At 38.9% G+C, this 12,817-nt stretch overlaps 1 protein-coding gene across 1 annotated transcript in view; it reads right to left on the bottom strand.

The window, feature by feature from the left end:
• Window positions 1–7,501, bottom strand: part of cacna1ia (calcium voltage-gated channel subunit alpha1 Ia) — a 118,430-nt gene extending 110,929 nt beyond the window's left edge. Inside the window, exon 1 of the mRNA XM_037688522.1 lies at window positions 7,388–7,501. Coding sequence (XP_037544450.1) covers window positions 7,388–7,477 — 90 coding nt within the window. The 5' untranslated portion in view covers window positions 7,478–7,501. The remainder of the gene's footprint in view (window positions 1–7,387) is intronic.
• Window positions 7,502–12,817: the final 5,316 nt, after the last annotated feature.

Raw genomic sequence — 12,817 nt, 5'->3', positions numbered from 1 at the left:
ACAGAACGTCATGATTTCAGCTCCCTGCCTCCTCTGCTCTTTGCCACCTGCAAGCGCTCTTGGCCCCGCCCACTTCTCTGCTTTGCACGGTGAACAGCTGATCATGCACACAGAACAGCTGATCAGCTACAGCAGGAATTTTTTCCTGAAGTATGGGCTGCACAAAGATGCGGCAGGTGCTAAATATTTTAAAATAATTTATTTTAAATAAAGATTCCATGTCAATCGTGTGGCTCATCCATCAATCAGCCAGTTGTGTGTCATGTCCTATCTTATTTTGAAAAACCGTGATAGAGCGTGTCCATGATAAATGAACTGCGAAGTAACGAAGGACTAGTGTATTTCATTTAGACTGGACTGATGAGCTTATGGAAAGTCTAAGTACGTCTAAGGCAAAAGTGAGTTTTTGCCATCTTGAAACAATTTTAATGTCCGAAATCTAGACCCCATGACCTCGCATAAATATGAGGCTCTATCAGACATTCCCAGTTCATCCTCACTGTTTTCCAGGTCTGTCTGACACCCACCCCTGCCATCAGATCCAACTCACCACCAGGTGATGATCAGTTGATAAATCTGCACCTCTCTTTACCAAAGTGTCCAAAGCATAGGGCCTCAGGTCTGAAGACATGATTACAAAATATCATTGACATTTGACCTGGTACCAAGTACACTTATGGACTACACTATGCTTGAACATGGTGTTCGGTATGAACAGCCCATGCCATACACTGAAGTCCAATAACAGATCACAGTTTGGGTTCAGAGCAGGACGGCTGTTCTTCCCAAACACCCCTTTCAGATGACTCCGTCATTGCTCACATGGGAATTGAAGTCACTCAGTAGAACGAGAGAATCCCCATATAGCACCCCTTCCAGGACACCATCCAGAGACAAGGCTGAGAAATCTTAAATTGCTGTTTGGTGCATAAGCACAATAAAAACTGTCCTGCATGCACCACGAAGCAGCAGAGAGGCAACCCTTGTACACCAAGGGAAACTCCAACACCAACGCATTCAGCCGGGAGCTTGTGAGCATCCCCACCTGACACATCTCTCCCTGGGCAACTCCAGAGTAGGAGAGAGTCTAGCCTCCTTCTAGGAGTTAGACTCCAGAGCTCATGCTATGTGTAGAGGTGAGTCCAACTATATCTAGCTCTTCTTCTTCTTCTTTCTGCTTTTCCCTATTCAGGGGAAGCCACAATGAGTCATCCTTCTCCATCTCACTCCACTCAGTCCAACTATATCTAGCTGATATCACAAACTTCACACATGCTAGCTCCGGCTCTTTACCAGCCAGTGAGGTGAGTAGCTATGTCCCTAGAGCTAGCTAGCACTAGTCCCTAGAGCTACTTTATGCTGCCAGAAATTGGCAGGGCCAGGGACCTTTCCTTGCTTGTCGATAGGCTTGCATCGTATGCAACCTTTATGGTCCTCCTCAGATTTGGTGGGTCCACGTGGAAGAGGCATTCTGTCATTTTTGGGGGCTTGGCCCGGCCGAGCCACAGACGTTAAGGCTGGATCACCAGTAGCTTGTCGATGAGTCCCTCCACCCAAGCCTGGCTGCAGGGAGGTGTCCCGGTTTCTTGATGCAAATGTTTCATTCATCAAGAGTTTTAAATCATCGGAGCGTTAGAAAAAGTGCATAAACACATGCATGCTGTAAAATGTAAAAAAAACTCTACCAGACTACAAGAATTTCTAAAGGAAAAATGAAGCAGTTTGTCTCACATGCTGTTTAAAGGATGTTTTGATAAATAATGCAGCCTGCACGCTTCACGTGTAATCTGACATTGACTGCGACAGTCAGATTCCCATCGTTCTCCGCTCACCGTGGAAGGGAAATGAATTCATCATAGTTATTTGTCCCCGCTGCCAGCTTCCTCTTCAGTCAGGTTTCATCATCAGTGTGATTTGTAAAGAGAGTGAGGATGTCTTGTGATGGGCCCTCTCATGAATTGATCTATGAGCTGGTTTTGAAACTATTTTACATGCTGTCATTGTGCCTCGATTTTTTATTTTATTTTGCCAGAAGAAAAGGACGGTGTAAGTGGGTCATAAGGATTGTGATGGTGAAACATTGTAAATTAAAATGATGTAATGTGTTCCAACTTGTGCGTGACAAAATTATCAAAAGATAACCTGAGGATAAATCTTCACTTATACACTCTGGCAAATAGGGCAGGAAACCAATAACTAACTAAATAAAAATAAATGAAACACATAACTGATTTTCAGACGTTAAAATAATTTATCTAAATTAACTAAGGCAAAGTATTTTAAAGAATTGTTAATCAAAATATTGTATTCTTTTAAACTGTTGATGATGCTAAGTGAGAAAAAAATACCAGAATTTTAATTGTATATATTAATTTGACTATTTAGCACTACTGTTTACTTACTGATTACATGTTTTGTAGTTTTGTGGCTTGTTTTTGTTTGTTTGTTTTGTTGTAGAAAATTATCAATCACTTGAAAACTTCATGGAGATTTTACTCTTAGAAGGAAATCTTGCAAAAGTCAAACATCACTAAATTAACATCATCATCTTGTTTTAAAAATAATTTCTGCTCTGCATAACACAATTGATTTAATATTGTTATGTTAAAAAGGTAGTTTAGCGTTTTGTAGTGGGGCTCTGTTGAGTTGTGACTATTGTCAATACCTTACCTACAGCAGAAAGCAGCCAGAACTATCTTAGTTTGGTAAAAAAAAATAAAAAAATAGAGTCAAGCTAACAACTACTTTAACTGCCAATTCAGAGCTGAGAGCTAAAATGCCATAGTGGACTATGCACGTTTTAAAATAGTTTTTACATGGTGTCACAAATGCATTGTACTCTATTTACATATAGGTCTACTGTTATATATCATTGTAATACATTCTACAATTACCATGTTTTACCAATTGAGATCTGTTACATTTAGTGCAGGTAAGATATTGACTACTGGTCACCATTCCACAGAAACCCACTTTAAAAAAATCTTAACTTCATGGTTTATAAAGTCACAGAAACACCGATTTGTAACATACAAAACATGTACTGATCCTGCTGCACATTATGGATTGTGCTTAATGACACCATTATTTGTATTAATTTTAAAATTTAAAATTTCCAGATAAAGTCTATATTCTAAAATGATGAAGAAATGGGATTATCCTCTCAAAAATGATACCTGAGTGACCGCTGCTATATAAGCTAATGTTAATGAATGATAGCTGATTTGAAATGATACTTTGTGCACTAACACTTTCATTGTTAAACAATTTAAATCTAGCTATTATTATTATTATTATTATTATTATTATTATTATATTATTATTATCATTCTGTTAATGCTTATGAAGCACGACTTTTGGTATTCGTGCAACTTTAGCTTTTTGAAATATTTAGCCTTTCCTGACACTTTTTTCCTCATAGAAAATGAGCTCATTTTCCATCCTTCAAATCTTTTCATCTGTTTACAAGATTTACTGCTCCTTTCACATTTTGTTCTGGTTCAGCTTGCTTCAGCTTCCTTGTGCAAATTTAAACTTTTTCAGCTACTATCAGCTAATTTCAGCTGTTTATTCAGCTGTTCTGTGATCCTTTTAGATTATTTCTGCTAACTGCAACGTTTTTGTGCTTCTTCTAACTTATTTCAGCTAAATTCAGCTTGTTATGCTTCTTTCAGTTTATTTCTGCTAGTTTCAGCTTTTCTGCTATTTCAGCTACTTTTTAGCCGTTTTGTGCTAAATTTAGCGTTTTCATCTAATTCTGCATTTTTGGTGCCCATTTTGGCTTCATCCACTTCCTTCTGGTAGCTTAATCTTCTTTCTGCCTTTTCAGCTACTTTTTAGCTATTTTTTTTTTTGCTAATTTCAGCTATTTTAGATAATTTCCTAATTTTTGTGCTCACTTCTGCTTATTTAAACCTGATTCAGTAAATATGTGTTCTTTCTGCTTTCTTCTGCTAACTTAGGCTTGTTCTTCCATTTCATCATGTTTTTACCTAATTTCAGCTGTTTTAGCAAGTTCTTCAGCAATAAGCTTTTACACTGCATTTTTGCAGGAAATGCAATTTCTCTAGTTTGTATTAATTTTAAATTTAAAAATTTTCCAGATAAAGTTCTTCTTCTAAAATGATGAAATGTGATTTTCATCACAAAAGTGACTGCTGCTGTATAAGCTAATGTTACTGAATGATAGCTGATTTGAAATGATAATTTGTGCACTGTCAATTTCAATGTTAAACAATTTTAATTCTTGCTACCATCATTATTATTATACAAACCGGATTCCAAAAAAGTTGGGACACTAAACAAATTGTGAATAATAACTGAATGCAATGATGTGGAGGTGCCAACATCTAATATTTTATTCAGAATAGAACACAAATCACAGATCAAAAGTTTAAACTGAGAGAATGTATCATTTTAAGGGGAAAATCTGTTGTTTCAAAATTTCATGGCGTCAACAAATCCCAAAAAAGTTGGGACAAGTCCATTTTTACCACTGTGTGGCATCCCCCCTTCTTCTTACAACACTCAACAGACATCTGGGGGCAGAGGAGACCAGTTTCTCAAGTTTAGAAATAGGAAATCTCTCCCATTCATGTCTAATACAGGCCTCTAACTGTTCAATCGTCTTGGGCCTTCTTTGTCGCACCTTCCTCTTTATGATGCACCAAATGTTCTCTATAGGTGAAAGATCTGGACTGCAGGCTGGCCATTTCAGTACCTGGATCCTTCTCCTACGTAGCCACGATGTTGTGATTGCTGCAGAATGTGGTCTGGCATTATTGTGTTGAAAAATGCAGGGTCTTCCCTGAAAGAGATGACGTCTAGATGGGAGCATATGTTGTTCTAGAACCTGAATATAGTTCTCTGCATTAATGGTGCCTTTCCAGACATGCAAGCTGCCCATGCCACAAGCACTCATGCAACCCCATACAATCAGTGATGCAGGCTTCTGAACGGAGTGTTGATAACAACTTGGGCTATCCTTGTCCTCTCTGGTCTGGTTGACATGGCGTCCCAGTGTTCCATAAAGAACTTCAAATCGTGACTCATCTGACCACAGAACAGTCTTCCATTTTGCCACACTCCATTTTAAATGACCCCTGGCCCAGTGCAAACATCTGAGCTTGCGGAGCTTGCTTAGAAATGGCTTCCTCTTTGCACTGTAGAGTTTCAGCTGGCAACGGCAGATGGCACGGTGGATAATGTTCACTGACAATGATTTCTGGAAGTATTCCTGAGCCCATTCTGTTATTTCCTTGACAGTGGCATTCCTGTTTGTGGTACAGTGACATTTAAGGGCCCGGAGGTCAAGAGCATCCAGTAGAGTTTTACGGCCTTGACCCTTACGCACAGCAATTGTTCCAGATTCTCTGAATCTTTTGATGATGTTATGCACGGTTGATGATGATAACTTAAAAGTATTTGCTATTTTACGCTGGGTAACACCATTCTGGTATTGCTGCACTATCTTTCTGCGCAACAATGGTGGAATTGGTGATCCTCTTACCATCTTGGCTTCTGAGAGACACTGACACACTGAGAAGCTCTTTTTATACCCGCTCATGTTGTCAATTGACCTAATTAGTGTTAATTGGTCTTCCAGCTGTTCATTATATGCTCAATTTCCGTTTTCCAGCCACTTATTGCTACTTGTCCCAACTTTTTTGGGATTTGTTGACACTGTGAAATTTGAATCAACATATTTTTCCTTTAAAATGTTACATTTACTCAGATTAAACTTTTGATCTGTCATCTGTTATATTACGAATAAAATATTGACATTTGCCATCTCCACATCATTGCATTCAGTTTTTATTCACAATTTGTTTAGTGTCCCAACTTTTTTGGAATCCGGTTTGTAATTATTGTTGCTATTTTCATTGTTATTAATATTATTTAAGCTACAGTATTGGAAAAACAATATGTAATATACTATAATAATAAAAAAAATGCAACACATATTGAGCCTTGTTTCTTGGGAATGACATAAGCTGACACATTTCCAAGCTTTCAGCAACCTGAAATCCATTGCTCTGAACTTGTCAGTATTCCCGTTTTACTCTTGCAGACAAAAATGTCAGCTCATCCTAAGCTAACGTACACATTTTTGCGCCTGTTACTTTGTCTGCTATCTGCAAAAAGTTAAGTTCTGGATTCCACAGAGGACCAGAGATGCATTTTTGGGCCATGTTAACTATCTAAGCTCTGTCAGCAAAATCCCTCTTGTTACCATTAGCAACCGCCAGAACAGTACCCCTTCATTCTACCTGGGGACACAGTATGCTGCTTGTTAGAGAGACAAAAATTGAAGAAAGGGAGAGTAAAAATGGCATTATAGGAAGGGGGAAATAGGAGAGGAACAAAAAAAAAAAAAGGATTGTGAGCTAATGTTGCAACAGCAGTGAATGCTTCAAAATCTGAGGACAATAAAGACAACACCGGATAAGATAAATGAGCCTTTTTACTGTTTGGCCCAGAGGGCTTTATTTGATATTATAATCCATCCTAATGTGCTGTAGGCAGAACAATAGCATCTGAAACAAAGCAGCAACAGAAGCCTTACCCACAGGTCACAGTAGAAGGGTTTTAAGTGCCAGCGGAAGTTTAAAATCGGCAACCAAAAGCATGTGAGGCAGAATTAGGTCGTCTGTGTCACCCCTAAAAATTGAGACTTCAGTGAAAAGCAATTACAGTCCCAGAGGTGTGCGCAGATTCCTCCGCCAGCTGGCAGAAAACGTTGCCCGCATCAGCTCTACGTGGCTTATAAACACAATGGAAGTCTATCGGCTATTTGAAAAACACAATACTGAATATGTGCTCTGTTTTTAATCATATGGCTTTTGTGAATCGGGGCCAACTTGTTGGTAACTAATGCCAGAGATGATTTGGAACTTAATCAATCAAGACCACAAGCAATGATGCAGCATTGCAATCCAGAGGAGTCAGATTAAGATGAAGCACTTGCCAACTCAAGTTGTTAATATTTTGGGGAAAAATTGCATAACGTATAAAATAATTAAGATTTTTTTAAAAATGAATTAAAATATGCACTACAATTAGAGTTCAAGCAACCTTCAGGGCATGTTCAAACGTTTGTTACTACAATTTCAGCGGCTGTTTCTCCTCTCCACAGGTGACAAAATCACAATGCAGCTCCGCGAGGCTTTATTAATACAAACTGGGTCCCAATTCCCTCCTCAGAGAACAGGAGGAAATATAAACATTCCAGGAGAGGCGAAAAAAAAAAAAAAAATTTTCTGAAGCGTCTTTGCATCACAGCTTGAAGAAGCCTGACAAGGAGAGGAGTGTGTTTTCCTGTAATTGCTTGTTTTGTTCCGTTTCCCCATCAGTGTGATGCTCTCGCACATGCAGAGGTCAGCCCTACCTGCAGTATCTGGCAGCGGTCCGAGGTGCAGTCGATGTTCTCGCAGGGCTGGTACATGCCTAGCGTCACGCAGTTGAGCAGGATCACCATGATGCTAATCCTCTCGAACCACGTGCTGGAGGAGCTGGGGTTAAGGAGCAGTCCAGATGTGGAGACACGCATGATCAGACAAATAGCGATCATGTTTTAAATGGCACATGGTGAAATGGTTAAACAAAAGCTGGATAAACTTTAAGGTGCAGAATGTATTGTCTTTTATGGCTCACAGGTTTTTGTTGCAACAACACTTCATTAGTTGTCACAGAAAATGTCCTCATACATGTCCTGTACCAGTCTAATATACTTCTCTGCCACTACAGATTTCCTCATAATACCACACCTCCTCCCTCATCACCCTGTCAGATGCTTTTTCTAAATCCACAAAGACACAACGGAGTTCTTTCTGACCCTCTCTGTGCTTCTCCATCAGCATCCTCAAAGCAAAGATGATCATCTGTGGTGCTCTTTCTTGGCATGAAACCATACTGCTGCTCACAGCCACCTGAGTTTTGAGGGGCGGCGATGCTCAGAAATCTCTGACTTTCCAAGTTGAAAGTGGTTCCAGTTGATTTGGAACTCACAAAATGTCACATTTGAATAAAAATGAAATGCACGCGTTGTTTAAAGCACACTTTGAAAACAAAGTTGACGAGATATGAAGCCTTGCAGTTTGCTAGTCCCCGTCATCGTTTGACAGGGCACGTCAGGTCGTTACGCTCAGGGACTTTTAATTTGTGACACACCACTGTGATCAAACTTTCAACAAACTATGACTGGAAATAAACTAGACAAAAATCATTTAGGCCATTATGAATTATGTGTCAGATTTGTTTCAAAGAATGCATTGCAGGGAAACTGTTTTGTTTTGTCATATGAAGTAACGCAGAGAAACACTTTTCTTGTTGGGGAGTAACGTCAGTATGAAACTGCGTTCACAGCAGCAAATAAAGTAAAAAAGTGGTGATTTCGAAAATAAAAATAAATACTTATAAACAATACAATAAAGCTACACTTCCATTTATCGGTGTCCCTTTATATTGCTTGCTCCTCTCTGACGTGGGAACTTTTGTTCTGGAGTAACAATAAAAATGTTGGAAATAATATCAGAAGAATTGGTTTCAAGATAAGTCATGTTCTTGTTTTCTCATTTAACAAACAATACCTCCCTTTACACAGGGTATCTTATTCCCTTAGGGTACCTTTTGTTTTGTGTGTTGTTCTATACTTTTTATTGTTTTGTCCATCAGCATCTCTTCAACTTCTCCAGCTCACAGCATCTCACCCATTCCTTTCTATTTCTGTCTTGTTTTATTCAGATGAAATGGACAATTTTGCCCTCACACCACAAACACATGCAAATGCTTCACAATCGTTCAACAAGCAATTAAAAAAAAAATCAATCTTTGTGAAAATGTGTGCACACAAGCTTATGTGAGTGCTTGCTACTCGTGCAGCACGACTAAAAACTCTGCGGTTGTATGGTCACAACTCAAGGTCAAAGCAGAGGTACGATATGAAGGAGCTGGAAATTTCAAAACATGAAGAACAATATGTCTGAAGATATTCTAAATGGTGACAATGCCAGAAGTTACACAAAACATCAACTTTCTTTAATGCAGCTAAAAGTAAATTGGAAATTGCATTTGTTATAATCTAAATAATTGATGTATATGATGTATAGGAAACATTAAAAACTAAGATAGATTAAAATATAACAGCTGCAGGCAGTGGCTCATTGGGGTCACCATGGTAACCACACACTCGTCCCCTTGGTTTAAGACTCAGATATAAACACAGAATAGAAATTAAGCCTCAGACGAACAGTGACTGAGCGACAACTACAGCATTGAAATTATTCTTGATTTGTTAATGTCAAATCTGGTCACATCACACAGGAACTATAATGTGTCTGCATTGTTTCGTGTAGGAGAGATAAGTAAAAAAAAAAAAAAGACCCATGTTTGGTTTTCCTTTCCTTATTGCATCTAAACGTCGAACAATGTTTCATTCATATAGTACGCCTGATCTACACTGCTGCAAGAAGGCCTGTTTCTCACCATCACCCCCCAAATCCTAATGTGCAAGTGGAAAGTTATTTTGTCCAATTTGATCTAACTCCGCTCTTAAAGTCCTACTGCATTATTCCCAGTTGATAAGTATGTTTTATGTTTGTTTTTTCTTGTATGAGATTGCTTATAATGCTGTAGGAGATGTGAATCTTTATTTTTTATTTAATTTTACAGAAACAGTAGTTTCTGTTGTTTGGTTGTTTGGTGGTCAGTGCAGCGGGCTTGCAATCCTGGGAGTTTGGGCCCAGGTTACATCAACAAGGGCATTTGGCATAAAACAATTGCCAAATCATTCGCTCGTTACGGCAACAGCTGAAGAAGGGAGCTTCAAAGCTTATGTACTGAGACTTTATTACAGAAAGTAAAACCCATTGAGGGACTGGGCATGTTAAACTTAAAATCAATATTTAACGGTCCAGAATCCAAGTTGCTACAGAGCTGCTCATCTTTTCCTGCACATCCCCCTCACTTACCTCCAGCTTATTAAAGTTAATGGTCTAAACACTCCTCTGATATGTGAAGTGACTCAGTGCTGGTTTGAGATCAGTTTCTCTGTCGCACTGACCCCGTACCATACACTCCCCAGGGAGTGAGGCAGCAGGAGTCTGAATCACTCCTAGCTGATTCCACAGCGCTGACTGATGCGCGGCCATGTCACTCCTTTATCATGGGGTGCGGGTGCTAACCGGGACCGACGTTAAGAATGCTTTGAGGAGGATGGAAGGGAGGCATGCTGTTATTAGTGTTTTATTCAGTTGTTCTTTTAAAACTATTACACTTAAAATGTCACAAATGAAACCATGTGAAACTCCCCCCCCCCCCCCCTTTAATATAACATATTTCTCTCATGGTCTAATCTTCCTAATGTGCGAACAGGACATCTCTTCTGTCTTTACTCCCGTCTCATATTTTCTCTCCACATCTTCCTGTTGTCTCCACCTATTTCTATGCCTGTCTTTCTGTGTCAGTACAGATTTTGTCAGAAGCTTGTCCTCCCCCCTTAACCTTTTTTTTTTTTTTTGCATGAGGCTTTCTGATTTTATCAAGCTCACAATCGCCCGTTTTGACAAAACATTTCAGAATCCTGATTTTTTTTTTTTTCTGTCTACGTCTGAAAGGCAAACAATGAACAAAAATACATGTATTAATCAGATCTTAGAAAAAAGAAGATTGAACTTAAATGACCCCCCCCCCCCAAAAAAAAAAAAACAAACAAAAAAAAAACTAAAAACAACAAACTATTTCTTACCTGAGTGCATTTCTTTTTTATTTTGTCCCCATGAAAATGTTATGATTCCCTCTGACTGCAGCATCCAAATATTTTACAGAATCAATTTCAGAGCTGATATTAATTATAATTAGCCAATTATTGAACCTGTCAAAACATTGTGTGGCTATTAAAGGTTCATTAACAATCCACTCAAAGAATGAAACTGCTTTGCAGTTCAACACTTGTTTTGTATAATTCAAGAATCTGAAACCACTTAATCATTTGAGCCTTTAGATTGTAGCCAATTTTGACTTTGTGTAATGCATTTCTACAGGTTGGTATAATGCCAAATAAAAGTTTATCTCTAATCAATTGTTGTAACAACTTTATTTCATCATGTTTCACAACTGACAATGTAAAATGTCATAATTACCCCATGAAGTTTTCATTCAAATCATCGTTTGTGCAAGAAATGAAAAGATTCCCTCGAGGGATTCTTTCACAGATGAGCAATCTGAATAAATAATGATTTCTGCCATCAAATCACAACGATAAAATATTTAAATGTCTTCACACGTGCCAGAAAGACAAGCTAAAGCATGAACATTCAGCTTGTAATCTAAATGACTTAAACAAAATAATCTGGTAAATGAGAGTGAATGAGTTATTTTTTGCACCTGAACAAATTAAATGTCCAGTTAAGATTATAGAACCAATACAACTGCTCATTAGAACTGATCATGATGCCATGTGGTAAAATTCCTGATGTTAATCAACATCTATGGCATTTAAGGGTTTTAGATGTACTTATATTATATGTTGTTTTGTGGAGCAGCACGGTGGTGCAGTTGGTAGAGCTGCCTCTCAGTGAGCAGGTTACCCTGGTTCAAATCCCAGTCCGGGGACCTTTCTGGGTGGAGTTTGAATGTTCTCGCCATGCATGCATGGGATTTCTCCAGGTACTCCGTTTCCTCTCACAGACCAAAAACATGCATTTTAGACTGATTGGTAACTCGTCCTTAGGTGAGAGTGAGAGAGTGAATGGTTGTTTATCTCGTTTGTCTCTTTGTGTCCCTGCGATGGACTGGAGACCTGTCCAGGGCGTCCCCTGCCTCTCACACAGTGATGGCTGGACATGGGCACCAGTGACCCCATGCAACCCGAAAAGGAAAAAGTGGGTAAAGATAATGGATGGATGGAAATTGTTTTATGTTTGCCTGCACAGAGACTGCAGATGGCAACTTGTCATTGGTTAAAATCTGACCTAGCACATCTGCTTTTTTTGTTACAGCAATGTTTTTTTGTTTTGTCTGGGTTTTTTCTGTGCATAGTAACAATTAATAACAACAACAACAACAACAACAACAACAACAACAACAACAACAACAACAACAAAAAAAAAAAAAAAAAAAAAAAAACGCCTTCACAAAGGAAAGACGTTAGGGTCTTTGTTTGCCAGCATACAGAAATGTGAAAAATGTTCTGCGCACCTGTGGATATCTCATCTGGGCTTTAGTCGTCAGCTAGGAGATCTAAAAAAACATGCTACAGAGCAAGGAGAAGAACAAACCAATACAAAACACTGCCAGCACATATATTGCTTGAGTATCTGAGAAACGCAGAAGGATTTTTTTCCAAACACAACATCCACGTGCATTGCAAACCTAACAGAACCCTCAAACAGAGGATGCCTCAAAACCTCCAAACCCAGACTGAGCAGTGTCTGCAGCTCAGTGCAGTGAGGAATGTTCAGGAGAAACTAAACAACCTCTCCATAGACGCATGGCTCAACACAGCTCTTCAGAACCGTGCACCTACACCTCAAGGATACGCAACTCTTCTGAGGATCAAGATGTTCATATTTTGGACAGAGAAAACGAATGGTTTCAAGAAAGCCATTTAAAGTATGTCAAATGAGAAAAAAACAACTTTAAATGGAGGAGGGGGTCTCAGACGTCAACTTTTTAAATCCTACAATGTAGAGTTGAGCAAAAAAAAAAAAAAGACTGATAGCTGTCCATTGTGAGAGGTGTGTGGTTGAATGACGGCTACATCACGGAGCTTCTCATTCTGCCTCCCCTTTTGAATTGAGAAAACTTTTTCCATGTACAC

This window comes from Nematolebias whitei, chromosome 15 (assembly GCF_014905685.2).
Source record: "Nematolebias whitei isolate Nwh7 chromosome 15, NemWhi1, whole genome shotgun sequence".
Taxonomy (NCBI): domain Eukaryota; kingdom Metazoa; phylum Chordata; class Actinopteri; order Cyprinodontiformes; family Rivulidae; genus Nematolebias; species Nematolebias whitei.
This window is presented reverse-complemented; position numbering and strand designations above follow the sequence as displayed.